Source organism: Myotis myotis, unplaced genomic scaffold (genome assembly GCF_014108235.1).
Source record: "Myotis myotis isolate mMyoMyo1 unplaced genomic scaffold, mMyoMyo1.p scaffold_m19_p_37, whole genome shotgun sequence".
Classification (NCBI taxonomy): Eukaryota; Metazoa; Chordata; class Mammalia; order Chiroptera; family Vespertilionidae; genus Myotis; species Myotis myotis.
In genome coordinates, this window is record NW_023416343.1 from 684,392 (window position 1) to 706,313 (window position 21,922).

The 21,922-nt window shown below is 49.2% G+C and overlaps 2 protein-coding genes across 2 annotated transcripts in view; both read left to right on the plus strand.

Moving 5' to 3' along the window:
* On the plus strand, nt 1-10,980 carry ZNF268 (zinc finger protein 268). Its single transcript, XM_036303314.1, is given in 7 exon segments — nt 1-396; nt 2,065-2,265; nt 4,143-4,269; nt 4,569-4,661; nt 8,150-8,271; nt 8,274-9,636; nt 9,639-10,980. Coding segments are annotated over 7 exon segments (2,853 nt in total). The 5' UTR covers nt 1-363; the 3' UTR covers nt 10,553-10,980.
* Nucleotides 4,228-21,922, plus strand: part of ANHX (anomalous homeobox) — a 24,354-nt gene continuing 6,659 nt past the window's right edge. The window contains exons 1-5 of the mRNA XM_036303388.1: nt 4,228-4,269; nt 4,569-4,661; nt 17,500-17,769; nt 20,065-20,192; nt 21,795-21,918. Of these exons, the coding sequence (XP_036159281.1) occupies nt 17,521-17,769; nt 20,065-20,192; nt 21,795-21,918 (501 nt within the window). The 5' untranslated portion in view covers nt 4,228-4,269; nt 4,569-4,661; nt 17,500-17,520. The remainder of the gene's footprint in view (nt 4,270-4,568; nt 4,662-17,499; nt 17,770-20,064; nt 20,193-21,794; nt 21,919-21,922) is intronic.

The window sequence follows — 21,922 nt, forward strand, 5'->3', positions numbered from 1 at the left end:
CAGGCCCGCGGAGCTTCGTTCCGCAGCCGGCGCCTGGCAGCCGTTACCCGGTGCGGTGACCGACTGGAGTGGGCTCCTCTCCCCGGCCGCCGCCGGGCCAGCGCCCGGAGGGGCGCCGCAAAGTCTAGCGCGAGGACGCAGTCGTCTGGCTGCAGATCCGGGGGGTGGAGGCAGCCAGTCTCCCCCTCCCTCTCTGCCCCTTCAGGGTGCGGAGCCGACCCACCGAATCCCTTTCCCGCGCGGGTGCTGAGGGGGCGGAGGTGGGGGGCCCGGCGGTGCCTGAGGGAAGGGCCCGTCGGAGCGCCCCCGGGACGGGGAGACCCTCCCCTCCGTCCTGTCCCCGCGGCGCACCGAGGCGTGGGCATGGGCACCAGGGTGCGCACCGCTGCCATCTGGGTGAGTCGGTTTCCTCTCCTCGTGAGAAGCTGCCCCGAGGCCGATGGGCCCGCAGCGCGCGCCTCCGGGCGATGGCAATGCCCCAACCTGACGACAGGACTGTTGCCGGACTGTCAGGTTCCCTACAATCGGGAGGTGGAGAAGGTGCTCGTGTCAGGGAAGCTTCTCTGAGGTCGTTTAGGCGCCGCGACACCCTCCTTTAAGGAACGCCACTAGTCACGGTTCGTGCAGCGGCGCCTTCATCAACGGGGCGACTTGCAAACCCCAGTGGACGCCGGCGACCTGGGCCGTAGGGACCCGGACGTACCCGGTCGGACCCAGCGCACCGCCTTCCACCTAAGGAAGCACTTCCTGCTTCCCACGTCCCTCGCGCTGGGGCCGTTGCTAAGGAAACGGGGGTTCAGGGAACCCAGTCCCCGCGCTGCCGGGCAGCCGTCTGGTCGCCGAGCCGAGCAGGCGCTGGACCCGGCGGCGCGTCCTGGGCGCAGGGAGGGGCGGCACAGGATTCCGTGGCGCTCGGAAGCCTGTGCGAGTGAGACAGGCGTTTCAGACAAGCCTTGCTTTCATCCCTTCGCCATATTTCTCTCTCCTGGAGGTAACCAGTTTGATAGTTTCTAGTTGACCCTTTCAGTGATTCTTTGGGGATGATAAGCAGACAGACACACACACACCTGGCCTGACTCATTGCTAAGCTTTGTCAGGAAGCCTTTTTTCCTGCCTTGAGCCATTTCCTGGAGTTCAACATGCCTTATCTCACATGTACATCTTGGATTTTGTTTTTAAGACATTTTTTGGAATAAGCTTCCTCTGCACACTTTCTGCTTTACCTCCTCCCGTCCCCTCATCGTCTCCGATGATTCCTTAGATCCTCTTGTTCTCACTGGGTGACTTTAGGAACATGGCCCGTCACCTGCAGCTCGGAGCCTGGGGAACGGGGCTCAGACTCCGCTCCAGGGAGGCGCTCCCAGTTGGGGATGAACAGATACTGGTGACGTTGGAGATCTGCAGGGTGTGGCCCATCACGAATCTTCCCTCATTTCCCACATTTCCTCTGCGGGGAGCTGCCCTCTGCATTTGGGTCACCTCTGCCTGTCTCCCAGGTTTGTGAGACCTGCCACCTAGGTTTTGTGTGTGATAGATGTCTGGGCTTTTGCTTTTACTATTCTGGTAGGTCTCTTATTTCTATTGGGAGTTTTGGGGAGATTAAATAACCCCACTGCTACCGACCTCACCCTACTCTCAGTGGCTTAACAACAAAGAGGAACAATCAGTGGGAGAGGTTAAATGAATTTGTTCATGGACATAGAAATAGTGAGAGAAGGAGCTCTAACTGAAACCGAATCTTCAGTCAAAATCTACAGCTGGTGTACAGCTGCCTAAACAGGGTTTTCTTTTGAGCACCTGGTATCAGTTCTTACGTAAGTGGCTGCCCGAAGGGGTTGAAATCTCAGGTGCTCATCGTGCTTGTGGGGTTCCTAGGGCCTTTGCAGAGTCTGGGGTGGGGGGACTGTCATCATCGTGTTGGGTTTCCCGTTTTAATTTCTCTGGCTTCTGCCCCTCAGCAGCCCTGACCGCAGTCTGCAGAGCTCCCAGCCTGACCTGCAAACATGTTTTGTTGGGGCCCATAGGATACGCGCTCCCTAAAGTGGTTTGCTCTTGAATCCACAGGTCCCACCCCTGCAGGAAGGCGACAGTTCAGGCAATAGGATCCGAAAGCGCAAAGGTCAGGCACCCATTGTGGGCCTGGGGACCCCTGACCAGAGGCCTCTCCCTGGAGGACCCCAGCAGAGGCACAATCGCCACAGGACAGAGCAGGCCCTCAAGTGGCAGTTTATTTCCCAGGAACAGCGGGAAACCACAGAGTTCCTGGTGAGTTGCTTGTTTATAGATTGCCACTTCTTTATTGCATTCATTTATTTACTTTTTTGCTGGGGAGAGGGATGTGATTCTTAACTTCAAGGGTTAAGTTAATTACTCCTCAGTTCATGGCCTGCTTATCATTCCAGTTCCTATCTACCTTTATTTACAGATTTCCTGATTTCTCCATATTCAGTTTCCATCTTTTTCACCCCCTAACATTATTTTTAATTGACATTCTTTAGTTGATGTGTTTATAACATGTGCATTATTATTGCTGTGAATGTCTTTCCATTTCACGTCGGCGTGTGCATGCATATCTTGCTGCGATGCTTGTATTTTTCAGCGAGCGCTTGTTCATGAGGCACCTATGCTTCTGCGTTCATCCCCTCGGCTGCTGGCAGCAGGGTTGGTGTGTCCACGTGCCTCACACACCCAGCAGCACTGACCTTGTCTTTAGAAAGTGTGATTATAATATGTCTCCATGGGTTTTGTAGTCTTTGGAGTCCTTTGGCATTGTCAGGTGTTTTTTGTTTTTAATTTTAGCCATTCTAATAGGTGTGTAATGGTATCTCGTTGTTCTAACATGCAATTTCCTAATGGTAATATGATGTTGAGCATTTTTATATGCTTATTTTCCATTCATGTGTTTTCATCTTCAGATCTTTTGCCCCACAAACTGGCCACTACTTAGAGCTGTTCCTTTTTTATTCCCCTGAGTTATTAACATATCTTCTCTCGCAGTGGTCACTTCTGTAGAACCCTTCCCGTGACTCCCCCAGACATTTATAAGCAGCATTGCTCTCCTCTTCCTCTGTGCCCATCTTGTACTCTCTATTTTATTTACACCCTGTTTTATTTGTATGTATTTAACTCTGCACTGCTGAATGCTTCTTGCAAGCAGGACTGTATATCAAAGGCATCTAGTTGAATAGCTAGCACCTACAGGCCAGTAACTGTTGCAGAAGTAGGGTGACCAACCATCCATGTTTGTTTCAGCTTCTTTGACTCCCAGTGCATGTATACACATTCACCTTTGATTTCCTATGCATTGCCGAGCACTTGTGGGCAGGACTCTGTTTCCACACTGTGACATCACCTGCAGCTCGGTAAGGACCTGGCACCTGATATTGTCATGTCTTGAGTGAAAGGCTGACTAATATAGTGCATATTGATGAGGAGGTTTTCTTTCTTTTTTTTTTTTCAAGAGAAACATCAAAAGTGCTTTATTCAAAGCAATGTCCATCGCTAGCTACACATTTCCCCCACCTTTCAGGTACTTTGTGGATATCGTCCCAATAGAACTTTTCTTGTTTTGAGGCAGACCGTTCAGAGACCCAATTTTCCATTCCTTCATATGTTTTGAAGTACTGCTCAGAAAGTGCGTGTGCCATCGATTGGAACAAGTGGTAATCTGAAGGAGCAAGGTCTGGTGAATACGGCGGGTGGGTTAATACTTCCCAGGCAAGATCTTTTAATGTGTCTTTTACTGGTTTTGAAGTGTGTGATGGTGTGTTATCATGAAGCAAAATTACTTTGCCATGTCTTCTGGAACATTCTGGTCATTTCACGATCAAAGCGTGGCTCATATTGATTATTTGTTGTCAGTAGTGATCAGTATTAACGGTTTCACCTGGTTTTAGAAGCTCATAATACACCACACCTTCCCGATCACACCAAACGCAGAGCATTGTCTTCTTTCCAAAGCGATTTGGCCTTGCAGTCGATGTTGATGGTTGACCTGGATCAACCTGATGAGGAGGTTTTCAATAATTTTTTACTCTTGTCACAAAGTGAAATGTAATTAATGAAGTCTCTAGGTAAGCAGTCTGTTGTTTCCCACAAACTCAGTCAGATCATCTGAGATTGTAGGGAACCTGGTATTGCAGAGGCCGCTGTCGTTCATGGACGTGTGTGTGCACTTTACCTGGGAAGAGATGCAGCTGCTGGGCCCCGCTCAGAAGCACCTGTACAGGAGTGTGATGCTGGAGAATTACAGCAACCTGGTGTCTGTGGGTAAGTGCTGCCGCCCTGAAAGGAATGTCTGTGGTCTCCAGGCTACTTCTTGGTCGCTGAAAGCTGGGAAGTGGGGAGTGGGGCTTTTGTAAATCCTTAGTGATTTTAAACTTCTAGTCAGAGGCCAGGTTTTCTTAGTCTCCCTTTGTCATCAGATTATGCTAGTTGAATGTCTTTATTTAGCCAAAGTACAAAAGGGAAGCTTCACCATGCTGTCTCTTAACTGAATTGTCCCCCTCCTTCAGCATCCCTGAGTCCTGGGTGGCTTCAGTCTAAATTGTCTGATTCTCCATTCACAGGGTATCAACACACCAAACCTGACATCATCCTCCAGCTGGAACAAGAAGAGCTGTGCACGATGCAGGGCCGAATTCTAAGTCACGGCCATCCAGGTGAGTGATCAGGACATTTAGATTTTTACATTTTTATTTGGAATTGGTGTGAATTCTGAAGTGATGTGCACCTCATGTTTGTGCTTCTTGTCTCAGCTGTACCCATCCTCTCCTACTTACTCTCCTCTCTGTCTTTTTCAGTCTTCCTGCTTTCCCATCTAGCAGACACACTTCATTATGCATCTGAGCAGCTTCTCCTTGATATCACTTGATGTAATTTTCACATCCCTTCTCTTTCTTTTTAAAAATGTATTTTAAAATCCCTTACGCTTATCTTCCACAGCAGTCCCAACTTCCTTCTCCCTGCACCACCCCTCCATGCTTCTCCATGCTGGTCACTGGTGTTACCACTGTCCTTGCCAAGAGCATTTCTGCATCAGTTGATAGTGTCTTTTTTCCCGCCTGCAGCCGTCCCCCCTGCACCCTCTGCACCCTCTGTCACAGTGCACAGGGTGGGATGACTCTCCTCACACTTCCTGGACTTCTCTTGCTGTTCCCTCCGAGTCCAAAGGGGTATTTTTTTAGATTCATCACTTTCCTCACATAGTGTAACTTTAAAAAGACTTCTGTTCTAAAGACTTAAGCTCTTTATTCTCTTTTGGTGATGACAGTTCATCCCTCTTTCATCTGCCCTTGGGTACTGGGTGTGCTTGGTCCACAGGGCATCCTCCTGCCAGTGTCACTTCCTTATCTTGTTTTCAGAAACTAGAATTGTCTCTCCCACTGCCCGTAGCCACATCCCTCGTCTCCCACGTGTCTGACTGTTGCTGGTGCGTTCCGCTACGCTTCTGGCTCTTCCTGGTACTGGGGACTCCGCTTCCTCCTGCACGTGCAGTTCTCCTCACTGGTTTTACTAGGCCTCTTAGTACTTTGGTCCTTTAAAGAAGAAGTCCCCCATGTTTTCACTTTCCACCCACAAGGCCAACATTGTTTCATTTCTTATAGTTTTTTCCTGATTAGTCAAGTTTATTCAATTATCCTTTTTATGTTCTTTTTTTGTTTGTTTGTTAATCTCCACCCCAGGATATTTTTTCCATTGATGATTTTTATTTTATTTTATTTTATTTATTTATTTTTTAAAAATATATTTTATTGATTTTTTACAGAGAGGAAGGGAGAGAGATAGAGAGTCAGAAACATCGATGAGAGAGAAACATCGACCAGCTGCCTCCTGCACATCTCCTACTGGAGATGTGCCCGCAACCCAGGTACATGCCCTTGACCGGAATCGAACCCGGGACCCTTCAGTCCGCAGACCGACGCTCTATCCACTGAGCCAAACCGGTTTCGGCTCCATTGATGATTTTTAGAGTGGAATGGAGGGAGAGGGGTGATAGAGACACACACACATTGGTCGGTTGCCTCGTGCACGTGCCCCAACTGGGTTAGAGATCTAACCTGCAACCCAGGTATGTGTCCTTGACTGAGAATCGAACCAGCGACCCTTCAGTGCATGGGCTAAAATTCTAACCACTGAGCACACTAGCCAGGGCTATGTGAATTCTTTTTTTTGTTGTTGTTAATCCTCGCCCGTACTTTCCTTTTTTTAAAAAAAAAAAAATTTTTTTTATTGATTTGAGAGAGGAAGGGAGAGGGAGAGAGAATCACCGATTGGCTGCACTGTTGGGTGCACAGGTCCTTTATCCTTCCGACTGCGCCAGCTGTTGGATCCGAGCCCCTGTCCAAGGGACTGGACCTCTTCAGACACCAGGCATTTGACAGAGAAGCCATGAGAAGTTGTGGGTATAAGGGAGTCTGTATTGTAGCCTAAGTAGCATTGCTACTGTAGGAGCCGTTAGACAAAACAGTTCTTCAAAGCAAAGTCCCATACAGTAGCTGCACACTGGCTGGGTCACAATACATCTTTCCCACACAGCAGCAGCAGCCTCCAACATAGGAGCCATACGGGAGCCTCACACAGCAGCCATTATTAGAGCAACAGCCGCCCCCAGTGGCTGTAAACTGGCTGGTCAGTAACGGACTTTATAATAAGTTGGACAAAAGAGGCTTCTTTCTAAATATTGACACCACTATTTTGGGTTATAGAAGGGCATGCCTGCTCAGTGTACATAGTCACATTATTGTGTCCTTGCTCTTGCACCTGCATATAGCAACTTATCTTTGAGCACTCCAATTAGGATTTCCAGGCTCAGATTAGCCTTGAACATCTGGCATACTCTGGACAGGGTTCACACAACATCCCACACTGGGTATTGAACCTGAAACCTGGACATGTGCCCTTACTGGGAATCGAACCATGATCTCCTGGTTCATACGTCAAAGTTCAAACACTGAGCCACACCAGCAGGGTGAGGACATTTTTTTTGTTTTTTGTGTGTTTTTTAAAATATATTTTATTGATTTTTTACAGAGAAGAAGGGAGAGTGATAGAGAGTTAGAAACATTGATCAGCTGCCTCCTGCATGCCCCTTACTGGGGATGTGCCCACAACCAAGATACATGCCCTTGACCGGAATTGAACCTGTGACCCTTCAGTCCGCAGGCTGACGCTCTATCCACTGAGCCAAACCGGTTAGGGCAGGACATGCTTTAATTGGTTTTAGAGAAAGAGGAAGGGAAAGAGAGACAGAGAAACATCAATATGAGAATGATATGTCAACCAGTTGCCTCTCACATGTGCCTGACTGGGGATCGAACCTGCAATCTGGGTATGTGCTCTGACCCGGAATCCAACCTGAGACCTTTTAGCATATAAGGATGACACTCCATTCAACCAAGTCACACTGGCCGCAGCTTTTTTTTGTTTGTTTTTCTTGGATGGGAGCTTGTACTAGCTTTTTCCTGTGCCTGGTGTTCTGAAACATCATGATGATGCTTCTTGTGCGTTTATTTTCTTGAATTTGTGTATTTAGTGGAACTTTAGTCCCAAGAAGACTGTAATAGTTTGCAATGTTTTCTGCTTTTTCTCCTGAGCTTTCTAGTGTTGTAAGTAAGTATGCAACTATTGTTTATTAAACTAGAGGCCCGAAGCCGAATTTCATGCAAGAGTAGACTTTCCTTCCCCTGGCTGCCGGCACTGGCTTCCCTCTGGCACCCGGGACCCAGGCTTCCCTCACAGCCCCGGCTTCATCCAGAAAGTCGTCTAGAAGGTTGTCCAGAAGGATGTCTGGTCTAATTAGCATATTAAGTTTTTATTATTATTGATTATTCTAATGCTTAGAGCTTTCATCTATTCTCTGTATGTTTTACTCATTTTTCCTTTTGCCTTTTTTGGCTTGTTTACCCATTGCGCAAACCTTTTAAACTGAAAACAATCTTTACTTATTTTCAGTTGCCTATTCCTGTCTTTATTTTTAGTTTTCCTTTGTTTTCCCCAGTGCCCAGGAGTTTGGGGATATTTACACTTCATATTTTACTTATTTTCTGTTGCAATATCTGAAACTAAAACAATAACCTGATGGCATGGCACTTTAAGGCAGTTTTATGCTATACCATGGTCATGTTTTTATTTATATTTTTATTTCTAGACAAAGTATGGGAGTTTGATAATCACATGGAATGGTATCAGGAAAATCAAGGCAAGCTGGGAAATATGACAAAATACTATGACTGTACTACCTTTGGGAAACTATGTCTTCTTACTACAAATTGTGGTTTTTAAGACAAAATCTTTATAAATTTGGCACACATGGGAAGAGTTTGAAATATAATATAGACTTCAGTATTAATTATGGTGGAAAGAATCCTAATGGGTTTTATGCACAAAGGGAATCAACCCTTCATTCGGAACATGGACAAACTCTTTTTTGAATAAAATACTGTGAAAGTAATGAACCTGGAATATTTGTCAACAAGAAGTCACAACTCATGTGCCCACAAATCTATGTGGAAGGTAAACCCTTTGAATGCAGTTACTGATGGAAGGTCTTCAGTAGCAAGTCATACCTTGTAGTGCATCAGCAAACTCATGCAGAGGAGAGGCCTTACAAGGGTGATGGATGTGAGAAAGACTTCAGCAGCAAGTGCTACCTCATTGAATACCAGCGAAATCATACAGGAGAGATATCACGTGAATGTAATGAATGTGGGAAAATTTTCCGGTTCAATTCACAATTTGCTATACATCAGAGAGTTCACACAGGTGAGAATCATCATGAATGCTGTGCATGTGGAAACGTCTTCAGTAGGAAAGACCAGCTTGTTTCACACCAGAGAACTCATTCAGCACAGAAACCTTATGGTTGTAATGACTGTGGGAAAGCTTTTGGGTTGAACTCACAGCTCATTATACACCAAAGAATTCATGCAGGAGAGAAACCCTATGAATGCATTGAATGTCAGAAAGTCTTTCATACAAAGTCAAACCTTCCGGTACATCAGAGAACCTATACAGGGGAGAAACCTTATAGTTGTAGTGAGTGTGGAAAAGCCTTTACTTTCAAATCACAGCTCGTTGTCCATCAGGGGCTTCACACAGGAGTAAAGCCCCTTGTGTGCATTCAGGGTGGGAAAGCTTTCAGTTTGAAGTTACAGCTTATTGTACATCAGAGAAGTCACACAGGAATTAAACCTTATGTGTGCAATGAATGTCACAAAGCTTTTAGGAGCAAGTCATACCTCATTATACATATGAGACCTCATACAGGAGAGAAACGTCATGAATGCAGTGAATGTGGGAAATCCTTCAGTTTCAATTCATAACTCATTATACATCAGAGGATTCACACAGGAGAGAGCCTGTATGAATGCTACAAATGTGGGAAAACCTTTAATTGTAAATATCAGCTCATTCCACACCATAGAATTCATGCAGGGGAGAAGCCTTATGAATGCAGTGTCTGTGGAAAAGCTTTTGGTTTGAAGTCACAGCTCATTATACATCAAAGAATTCATACAGGAGAGAAACTCCTTGAATGCAGTGAATGTCTGAAAGCCTTTAATACAAAGTCAGACCTTATTGTACATAAGAGAACCCATGCAGGGTAGACGCTCTATGGTTGTAGTGAATGTGGGAAACCTTTACTTTCAAGTCACAACTTACTGTACATCAGGGAACACACACTGGGGTAAAACCATATGGATGTAACCAGTGTGGGAAAGCCTTTAGTTTGAAGTCACAACTCATTGTACACAAGAGAAGTCACACAGATGTGAAACCCTATGGATGCAGTGAATGTGGTAAAGCTTTCAGGAGTAAGTCATACCTCATTATACATATGAGGACTCATACAGTAGAGAAACTACATGAATGCAATGAATGTGGGAAATCCTTCAGTTTCAATTCACAACTCATTGTACACCAGAGAATTCACACAGGAGAAAATCCGTATGAATGCAGTGAATGTGGGAAAGCTTTTAATAGGAAAGATCAGCTCATTTCACATCAGAGAACTCATGCAGGAAAAAAACCTTATGGGTGCAGTGAATGTGGGAAGACCTTTAGTAGCAAGTCATACCTCATTATACACATGAGAACTCATTTGGGAGAAAAACCATATCAATGTACTAAATGTGGAAAAGCCTTCATTTGGAAGTCACTACTCATTGTGCACGAATGAACCCATGTAGGGGAAGATCTTTGTAAATGCAGTCAGTGTGAGAAATCCTTCAGTGGAAAGTTACGACTTATTGTACATCAGAGAATGCATGCAAAAGAGAAGCCCTATGGATGCAGTGAATGTGAAAAGGCATTCGTTAGGAAATCCCAGCTCATTGTACATCACAGAACTCACTCAGGAGAGAAACCCTATGGATGTAATGATTGTGGAAAAACTTTCTCTCAGAAATCAACTCTCAGTGCACATCAGAGGGCTCATAGAGGAGAGAAACCCTGTAAATGCACTGAATGTGGGAAAGCCTTTTGTTGGAAGTCACAACTGATTATGCATCAGAGAACTCATGCAGGTGAGAGAGAGAAATTGATGAATTAAAAGTGAGAAACTTTCAAAAGTAAATTCAAATCGAAGAGAAAGTATAAATGAAATCATCCCATGCACCGCAAAACTTACACTGAATGGAAACCTTATGAAGGCACAGCATGTGGAAGGGCATGCACAGAAAGCTGTTTTTACATCTAAAAAACATCAGTGCATACACACAGGAACTCTATGAGTTTGGTGAACCCTACAAATATTTTCAGTTGTAGGTCATACCTTCCTATAATGTTGTACAGCTGTGGAGCCATATGAATGAAATGAATGTGGGACAGTCGGTTTTTAGATATGATAAACTTCTCTGAGGAAATTTCATAAATGAACATCAAATACACTCATTTGAAATTCATAACTGATTTAACAGGAACATTTATTAATGATAGAAAAATTCTACTCTTCATTGCAAAATTCTTAAATGCAACCTTTTGCTGGAATAAAATGACTCACTAAAATACCTTTTAGTGATAGAAACCACATATATGTTATTTGTTTCCTTTATAAGTGGGCCCGGCAGCTACCTCTTTTGTTATATACATCGCCACGGTGTACATTTATTTTTAAAATATATGTATATTGATTCCTAGAGGAAGGTAGAGGGAGAGAGAGAAATATCAATGACGAGGGAGAATCGTTGATTGGCTTCCTTCTGCATGCCCCCAACTGGGGATCGAGCCTGACTTCCTAGTTCATAGGTCAGTGCTCCACCACTGAGCCACGCTGGCCAGACTGGTGTATATTTCTAACTGGTGAGATTATCCTGATGTCTTTAGGATTCCTAATTCCAGACCATATGTGCACTCATGATGGGATCCTCATTCAAGGTGCAATGGCAAGAAATTGACCTTCTCACCTAAGTAGGCAGAAGTACTTGGGACTTCAAGTTTTTATTGCACACCTACAGAAAAGCAAGTTGAGGTGTTTTTTTTTTGTTTTTTTTAAAAATATATTTTATTAATTTTTTACAGAGAGGAAGGGAGAGAGATAGTCAGAAACATCGATGAGAGAGAAACATCGATCAGCCGCCTCCCGCACATCCCCCCACTGGGGATGTGCCCGAAACCCAGGTACGTGCCCTTGACCGGAATCGAACCCGGGACCCTTCAGTCCGCAGGCCGACGCTCTATCCACTGAGCCAAACTGGTTTTGGCTGTTTTTTTTGTTGTTGTTGTTTGTTTGTTTTTAATTTAATTTTTTAAAAATATATTTTATTTATTTTTTACAGAGAGGAAGGGAGAGAGATAGAGAGTTAGAAACATCGATGAGAGAGAAACATCGATCAGCTGCCTCCTGCACATCTCCTACTGGGGATGTGCCTGCAACCCAGGTACATGCCCTTGACCGGAATCGAACCCGGGACCCTTTAGTCCACAGGCCGACGCTCTATCCACTGAGCCAAACTGGTTCGGCATGGTACAGACACTTTTAATTCTAGTTCAACTGCCTTTATTTTAGCTATGTCTCATTTTTGTAATACATTTAAGTAATTCTGAAATATGTATGTATAGTTGTAGAGTCAGGGTATTGGTAAATTATTCTACCAGTTGCTTATTTTACAAAGTCTGTTTTCTTTACAACCTCACCAATTTGCTTATTGGACTGAGCATTAATCTGAAAAGTGTTGGATCCCTGGCAAATAGATTAGGACTGTCTTGGAGGAATATGAGGATTCAAAACTATAAAGATTTCTGAAGCACCCTCCACCTTGTAGTCTTTACTGCAGGAGGGAATTCATCTCTTACCCCTCTAAAAGTTGTGTCTTCCTTAAAATAGGTATTTAATAATTTCTGAATGACTAATCCTTATTGTATTCAGCTCATTATACAGGATACAATCTCAAGATACCTAGGATGAAGCATGATGATTCACAGAAGGGAAAGGAAAACTTGGATAAAGAAAGAATTTCAGATATTTGCTAAAGGATGCCCCGTAAATCCTTAGAAATACCATGACTGTATTTTGTCATTGATGTTCCACTGAAGATACACACACAGTAAGAATAAGCACCTAAGGGAAAGTCCACATTCAATTTACTATTACCCAGGGTCACTTAGAATTTAAAAGTTACTGTATTGTGTGATGCAAATCCACATGCAACCAAGAAGATGGTAATCCAATAGTGTGGGAAAGGATAGTGCTGGGTGTTGTTTGAAGCTTAAAAGCAATGGAAAACTTACCAGACAAATGAAACTTAACAGAATGATTCTATGTACAACCATTAAACAAAATTGAATTTCTGTTAAAAAATCTAATCTCTGGTGTGGGAATCTATCTGGTCCTTCCAACCTAGCCTGTAATAGTTGATAATTTTCAAAAAAGTTCAAGGAAAGTTCATTCCAACATTTAACAATATTTCCCAGTAAATAGACGTTAGGGGAAGGAGAGAATGACTTGCAAGTCATATGAACATAGATTTAAGAGTCCCAAATGGAATAACAAAATGCATGTGATCGTGTATATTTTTAAAAAACCATGTCCCTGTGAAATGTAGCAGACCATTGGTAGTGTCCACTGCCACCAGAATCACTGGTTTTCCTAATGGCAGTGTCGGTTGCTGAAAAGCTACATTTCTCCATTTTCTTTGTAATTAAATGTAATCATGCTGCTGAACTCTGAGTAATGATATGGCAGTACAAGTTGCTGAGCGGGCCTAATGGGAAGGTTCTTTAGAAGGAAAACAAACCCCTGGGAAAAGCCCCCTAGGGTCTTTTCATCTTTCCTCTTCAATATGCAGCACATCATGGTTTGGGTTTCGTAGCCATCCTAGCACCTGAATTCATCCTGAGGATGGACGCTACCTCCAGAATGCAATGGAGAGTGACTGCCCATCTGATAACGGCAGAGCTGCTATAGGCACCCTAGACTACCAATATCTGGGTATGTTTTACACAAAAGAGAAAACTGTGTTTTGCGGGTGGGGGGAGAATTGGTTCTCTTATATGCAGCTGAATGTGATCCTAATTGAAACACATTAGGATGTTTGGAAGACAATATCAGAAAATCATTTCGTGAAAATAACCACACTCCCAGATAAAAGATAAGCCCTATGATTATCTCAACATGTACAGATAATTCAATTGATGGAATGTAATAATCATACATATTTTAAAATATGAAATAAGAAATGAACTTCTTTAACCCCTTCAAGAAGTATGTCATACTTAATGGTTGAACAATAGACATGCACCCTTAAATGTAGAAAATTACCAGGATGCTCATCACATTTATTGAACAACGTAATGGAAATTTTAGCCAAGGTGTTAAAACAAAAAGTTATAAGAATTGTTATGTCAGAAACAGAAAATTTCCAATTTTTACAAATCAGTCATGTTCTGGTTAAACCAACTGGGTAAGCTTCAAAAATAACAAAACAAAGAAACCCAAAGGAACAACGCACTAGAAATGAAGGAACATTTTTTATCAGCAAGGAGTTGCTGCTCTCATCCTGGGTGCAAGGGCAGGAAGAGGTGATGTCCTGCGTAGACCAGTCGCCTTGGCTGGCATGTGGGCTTAGAAACCCAGAGAACCACACCACAGAGGCGTTTCCAGCCACTCTTTCCCCTGGGTCATCACGGACCCTTAGGGATAGTATGACAAGTATGAGGTTGGCAGAGAAAGCGAAAAATGAAAGATTGGGCTGACTTCTAAGTGCAAGGCAGACGCTATCTGAGGGCAGGAAGGTGGACAATGCAATAGTTGAAGGAAACCCATTCGAGGCGATCTGTACTTTTAGGCTGAGAGACGGGTAAAGGACTCAGAGAGCACACCATCCCTTGCCTGTTGCTGCCCCACCCCCTCACGTATATGGAAACCACCCCAATGCACGTAGGGCTTTGCACTACAAAACATGGGGGAGGGCTCAGGAGAGCTAGGCCTTCACACAGGGCTGGGAGCTCTGAAGTCAGAACTGGAAAGCAAAGGGATCTCAGATCCCAGAAAAGCACTCGCGCTGTGAGGCAGGGCGATGGAGCTCACGTTTTCCAAAAGCTGTTGGCTTCCCTGTGAGCACAAGCGGATCGCAAACGTGCAGGTTCAGGTCTCAGGCCCCGCTGAGGGAAACATCCTGCTTCGGAATAGTTGAAAGGAGTGAACTAAATCTAACCTAAACCTGCAACAAAGTCCACGCAGCTTAAATACAGGTCAGACTGATTCTGTCTCACCCAGTCTCCTAATGTAACGCCTGACATTTGAAAATATGTACCCTTTTCTGGAAATACCCAGGGCAAAGGTAGTTGTCAGGAATAGAGTCCTAATTCTAAAAGTACTATTTCACCAAAAATAAATCCTAACTCTGCCTGCACTTAACACTAACGCTTAAAAATCACGAAAAAGTAGAGCTGAAAGAACTGCCCTCTGATGCTAGCTGGACACATTTGTCCCTAACTTGGAGAACACATGTCAGCTGCTTGGATTGCTTCAATATTTTTCACTTGAGCAAACGTTTTTCACTTGAGCAAAACATGTTTTCTTTCTTCCTAGGCCTTTCACATGACGACGGTTGCCTGGGCCTCGATACTTTGTAGCAAGGGCACCTTCTGAGCTGCCGGATGGCCGCCTCCTCCCCCGAGGTGCGGGCTGAGTACGTGGGCGGAGCCCGGTGAGCACGGAAGTGGCGGGAGTGGGGGTGTGGGGGGCGGGAGTGGGGGTGTGGGGGGCGGGAGGTTTCCCAGCGGCCCACCAAACATATGCACCAGTCAGAGCAGAGATCCTGGCCTGAGCAGGGGGGGGGGGGGGTAACATCCCTCCAAGGGTCGCCGCTTCCTCCTGCCCACGCCTCCGGGGCGTGTAGGCAGCGGCGCCCTGTCCTCCCCAATTCCCACCGCCCCCCCCCCCCCCCCGACTCCCGCCGCCGCCGCCCCCCCCCACTCCCGCCGCCGCCGCCCCCCCCCCCGACTCCCGCCGCCGCCGCCCCCCGACTCCCGCCGCCGCCGCCCCCCCCGACTCCCGCCGCCGCCGCCCCCCCCCCGACTCCCGCCGCCGCCCCCCCGACTCCCGCCGCCGCCCCCCTCGACTCCCGCCGCCGCACCCCTCGACTCCCACCGCGGCCCCCCCCCCCGACTCCCACCGCCGCCGCCCCCCCACTCCCACCGCCGCCGCCCCCCCCCATTCCCACCGCCCCCCCCCCCAACCTGCCAATATGCCCGGGGCTTGAGGACTCCCAGAGCCAAGCTTGTGGGCACCGCCGAACCCCAGAACCTCTCTGCGCACCCCGGGTGCAGGGACCCAGGGCACAGGGACTGGGCACCGACACCCGCATCGGGGCCTCGGGCGGGGCTCCCGCCGGATTGGCCCCGGCCTCGATACTTTGTTGCGACCACACCTTCCGCGCTGCTGGATGGCCGCCTCCTTGGCGCCTCCTCCCCGGAGGTGCAGGCTGAGCACATGCGCACCGGGCAAGCACGGAAGCAGCGGGGGGGGGGGGGGGGGTTCCCCAGTGGCACCCAAGTACACCCGGCAGAGCAGCGCTCGTGGCCTCCGCGGGGAGCATCACCGGGAAAGGTACTGGGCCTCGGCCACCACCTGGGGAGTGGAGGGGTCAGGGCGCCCGACAGCCACCTTCCGTCCCTCTGTCCCGCCCAGGGCGGGGTCCCCGCCGTGTCCTCAGGAGCCCAGCCCGTATCCTCTTTTCCGTGGCGCAGGCTCTGGACGGAACCGGGTCCTGAGCTGAACTCTCCCCGCCCCGCCCTGTCCATGTCCTGGAGCCTTGGCTCCCGCAGGGACGCGGGTTCCAGCGCCTCCTGCCCGTAGCGGCGGGGAGAATTGCGGGGCGTAGAGGAGAGAGCGCCCGCGGGGTGCGGAGCCTGGGGTGCTGAGGGGCGCTAAGGGGCACTGAGCGCCGGCCTCGCGGGAAGTTCAGCCGCATCTGCTAGACGCGTAGCTGCCTGAAGGCTCTGCCTGGTAACTGGCCCGGAGTCCGGTCCACAGGAAGCGGTACTTTCTCTTTTAATCCGGCACAGCCTTGGGAGTCGGGTCTTCTATCTGAAAAGCGGCCACTAGCAAGTTGCCTGAACGTCCACGGGTGGAGCCATCTGAGCGGGTGGCGGCCCCTTTTCCATGGGATGCTGTGCAGGGCCAGCGTCAGCGCCAGGAAATGTCTGTCGGTCCCGGATAAGCGTTCTCCGTGCGTAAAAATAGGCGTCTCTATGCATAGCTTTGTATGAAAAAGAAAAACTCACAAAGCCTTCAAGCCCACTTGCTGTAGCTTATATGTTTGGGGGGACACACAGAGTGGGCTTTGGGGTGCAGTGGACGAGTGCTCTTTGCTCGGGAACTGAAGCCAGCCTGGTGGGGCCCCCTCAGTGCCTCGGCCTGTGTCCTCAGTGCCACTGCCCGCAGCACTAGCGGCCCAGGGAGGCCAGGTCCACCCCTTTTTACTTTCTTCAATGTCTGTGACTAGGGCAACCTTTAACTCCTAGTGCTTTCCAAATGATGAGTTTGAGGTTTTGGGTTTTCCCCCCCAAAATCACAACAGTTAGAACTGGATGGTACTAGTCCTGTTCCCGCAGGCCCCATGGCCCCTCTTACATGAATGGAAATGGTGTCTGCCCAGCCCCTGGCCCAGGGCACCTCCTCAGGGCTGGGAGATGCTGGGGAAACCTGATGGCCCCCACACACATGGTCACTGACCCACCGAGCCCAGAGGAGGAGTGAGACACGTATAGAAGGCCAGGTGCAAACAGAGTGGGGCACCTGGGGGCAGGTGAAAGGTGCAGAGGGGTGAGTGACAGCACCCGGCTCAGCCGGGTGCACAGCTGGGCTAGACGGATTCGGAGGGACTGAAAGGCAGTGCCATGGGGCCTGGTTCCTCGTCTTTCTCAGGTAACCTCACTGTTGCCACCTCACCAGTGCCCGAGTGGGAGGGGCCTCTCAGAGTTGGTCTGAGGATTCATGTCCAATCAGCCCATGGTTAGAGCTGGCTTTTGTGATGCCTGCCACCTTGTTTGCAGAGGGACGCAACCCAGCCCAGGATGCAGAGTTTCCTGAAGCTGCTGCGGGACAGTGGAGGCACCAGCCCATTTGTGGAGGAGCTGGTGAGCCTTGTGGGCAGGCTGTGCCAGGACCTGCAGGACAACCTCACCCAGGCACAGCACTTGATCACGGCCTTGCTGGAGAGCCAGCTCTTCCTGTACCACCTGAGCAACAAGGACCTGGCGCTGGTGTGCGCCCGCGTGCTGGCCAAGAAGGAGCAGCACGAGGCCGCCTTCCAGCTGTTGGAGGTAGGACTGGTCTTGTGGGGGGAGGTGCTGAGAGAGGGGCGGCAGCCACTAGCATCCTGAGCGAGATGGAAAGTCCACAGCCAGCCACAGCCTGGAGAGAGGTTCTGTAAACAAGGCAGGATGGTCCCCTCTCACTTTACCAATATCTGAGCAGTTTGATCATCTGAGAAAAGTGGTCCATTGATGAAATCCTCACTGAGTGGGGGTCCCAGGTTGGGGTGCCGGCTGCCAGTCGTGTAGCCAGCAGTCAAGCAGACCCAGGACCTCTGTCCCTGAGCCAAAGGGTCTCTCTTGAAAACTCGGAAACCATAAGCATCTGTGCCACTCCTCTGGGGGCACTGGGCGCCTCAGCTCATCCTCCATGAAAACGTGGCTTGCACTGACGTGAAGGAATTGACGGTCGTTACTTACCCACCTCGTGGACAGTGGTACATTTTGCTGCCTACATATTGGCATGTTTGACTGCGGTATGCTGCCTGCCCCAGACTATATGGGGTGGCACATACTCTATAGTGTGTGCCTGTGTTAGTTCATAAAATCAGAGAAATTCTGAATTCCAAAATACAGACAGCTCAGCGGGCTTCAGTCATGGATTTGAGGGCCCGTGTTTCCCTGTTTCAGCACATACTTACCGTAAAGATAGTCACTTCTTCCAAGTTCCTTGTATTCCCACCCCCACCCTCCAAGCCAAGAGGTGTCCTCCTCCCGCCTCTGCCTTCATGCAGCAGCTGGAGGAAGTTGTAGAACTGCAGGTGGGACCATGTGTGCACCAGGGCCTGGGGCCTGAGCCTGCCTGCTCTCCAGGCCTGGACCCACACTCCCCCTTCCTCCGTGTGGCCCATGCTGGCTTCCTAGCCGTTCTTAGAATTTCCGCAACATTTCTTTGTCTCAGGACCTACGCACATGTCATTCCCTCAGCTAGAGGTTGGTGCCTTCCCACCTTTCAGGTTTCTGCTGTCAGTGTCACCTGTCTGGGTAGTGACCCTGTATCCTCAAGTGCAACCCCGCATTCTGTCCTTGGATTCCGCCCTCGGGTCGTAATTAGAGTCCATTTGTGCTTCCTCTGTCTCCCCTGGCCACACGTGGGCCCAGGAGGGAGGGGCCGCGCCCTGTTCTCATTGCAAGAGCGATGACACCCAGCATAACCCTGGGACATAGGAGGGCTCCAGTGTTTAAATCTGTGCAAATAAACGGGTGACGTAAAGAAACAAGGGCACCCACAGTTAGAGGCGTGATAACTGCCGTGAAGGCATCAGCGATGAAATGTAGGGTGACACCAGTGCGGACAGACTCCCAGGAGAGGGATCAGATTCCGTCAGGATGGCTTAGACATGCTCTGAAGAGGTGCCGTGTGGCTGAGACCCGAGAGCTAATGCTGTAGCCACCACATGTTTCAGGCCCAGGCTGGTCCTGCAGGCAGGGAGGGTCCGTGGCTTCCTGACTGTTGTGCCTGAGGCTGATGGCTGATCCTGGCAGAGACTGCAAGTCCCAGCCCAGCCACATGGGCTCTTTCTGATGATCTGCACCTCCCTCGCCAAGATGGCGCTGGGAACGTGGAGTTAAAGGCGAGAAACGCACACCGACTGGTGTCTAGGGCAGTGATCGCGAACCTACGACACGCGAAGTCATTTTTTTGGTTGATTTTTCTTTGTGAAATGGCATTGAAATATATAAAATAAATATAAAAAATTTAAGTCTTTGTTTTACTATGGTTGCAAATATAAAAAAATGTCTACATGTGACACGGCACCAGAGTTAAGTTAGGGTTTTTCAAAATGCTGGCACGCCGAGCTCAGAAGGTTCGCCATCACTGGCCTAGGGGATGCCAGGGCCAGACGTCCTGGCCATCTTCAAAGTGTGGTCATTGGAACAGGTCGCCCTGGGCTTCACTCCACTTCCCTGCTGGTGGGAGAAAAAACTTTTCACACAAGACAGGGGTCGAGCTTTGGAGCCTTAAAAAGACAATGTGGTCGTCAATGACAACAGCTCTGCCTCCTGTGTGGCCGCTAGCCAGTCGCCTACCTGCCCTTTCCTCAGGCTCCTCACCTCTGAGGAGTGACTGACAGCTGTCCCCACCTGTGTGCTTTGTGGAAGGGTTGACGTGCTGGTGTGAATGGGTGGCCAGCTGGGCCTCCAGGACACCGCCTGCACCTGGGGTGGACTGGAGTGCTGGCCATCTGGCCATGCCCTGCTGCTTGGCACATCAGTGAGCAGCTCTTCCCAGGGGTCAGGTCTGGGCGATGGCCGTGCTCAGGTGGGTGAGGTGGCCGGGTCTCAGCAGGCTCTTCTCCGCAGCGATGCTGGGTGCCAGGAGGCAGTGAGGAGCTGGTGCGGCTCTGGAATGACATTCACTACCATTTGGAGAAGAAGAGGCTGGGCGTGGCCACGCTGACCTCGGAGCAGAAGTTCCGCTGCAGGAAGAGGTACGTGGCTGAGCTGTATTTGTGCAGAGGGAGGGGCGGCCGGTTCCTGGATGAGCACAGGGTGGAGGAGACGGAGGCAAAGCCAGGTTCCAGGCCAGACACTGAGACTGGACAGCTTTGCTCCTGGTCATGGGTGTCCCCGCTGGTCTGCAGGCCCCCGGGTCTCCCTGAGCTCCCGACAGCCCAGGTGCAGGACTCCTCAGCTCCAGGTCCTGGTTCGTGTCCAGAAGAGACCCATTCCTTTCTGACCAGAGAGAATGTTTTCATGCTGCTGCAGACAGTGAGCTATGTCCTCAGACCCGACATTCACTCAACCTCCGTGTCTTCCAGGCTGCAGGGTGTCCCTCCCTGTAGGTGCTGGGAGCGGCCCGAGTGCAGCTCAGCACGGGAAATGGTTTGGGACCAGCAGTGTCTGTGAAGAGGCTCTCGTTGTGGTGCTATTGGAGGTGCTGAGGCCAGAAACTGGGCTTTGTTCTCCAGAGCTGACCTTGGGTAGAGGATAGACAGTAGTCAGGGCAACACTGTACATCCCATGATTCAGAGTGAGGAAGGGGAGACGGAAGGTTCTCCGAAGGGGGCTGGGACCCATTGTTCTTGCTGTGGGGAGGGCTGAGTGCGGGCCCGTCCAGTCCTGGAGGAGAGACCTGAGCAAGTGGATGGCGGTCCCCAGGGGCACAAGGAGGGGGCAGGGGAGTTACAGCAGAGGCCAGTGCAGGAGCAGGAGCCGGAGGTTCTGAGTCTCTGGCAGTGGCTGAAGAAAGGGTTGTGTTAAGATAGAGTTTGGCCCTCCCTAGCTGGGTTGGCTCGGTGGATAGAGCGCCGGCCTGCTGACTGAAGGGTCCCAGGTTCGATTCCCGGCAAGGGCACATGCCCAGGTTTCGGGTTCAATCCCCCGTGGAGGGTGTGCAGGAGGCAGCCGATCCATGATTCTCTTTCATCATTGATGTTTCCATCTCCCTCTCCCTTCCTCTCTGAAATCAATAAAAATACATTTTTTTGAAAATAGAATTTGGAGGATTTGCCAATGGCTTGTATGTCTTTGAGGAGCAAAAGAAAGATTCAAGCTGGACTCAGTGCTCTTGGCCTAGCGGCTGGAATGTGGTGGCTCCTCACCATGTGCACAGGACGGGCGCTGGGGGGATGTGGGGAGGGCTGGGGACAAGCTCCACTTGGGATTTGGGTGAGTGGGATGCCTTTTTGACATCCAGGGTATTTGTTCAGTTGGTGTTTGGACTTTAAGTTTTGTATAGACAGGTGCTATTTGTTTAGATGCCACTGTTTTCTTTTAAAATAACTCAGATTTTCACAACGATCAAGCATAACCAATCTCAGCATCCTCACCATGTAGCTTCCCCAGTTCTTGGCATTTGTCAGGCCTGGCATCTCGCTGCATGTCCTGGAAGCCCTGGTGCAACCTGCAAGTGGGGCCGGGGAGCCCTCACCCCTCAGGAGACGGGGCCCTGGGACCTGGCAGCATAGGAACTGGGAGGAGTGGCCTGTGAGCAGAGGGCGTGCAGGGCACCGTGTTCTGGGCACAGGAGGTTTAACAGGAGCGGTGCCAGGAGAAGGGAGGCTGTGACACCCCCTGTCTGTGCTCCCCAGGAACCCGCCACCCCCCTCCCTCTGCCCTGACGGACTGAAGAGCTTCAGATTCACCTGGGAGGTTCGCCAGAAGTTGCAGAGCTTCGCCTCGGGTGTGAGCAGCAGCCCCAGCAAGGCCGAGCGGGTGA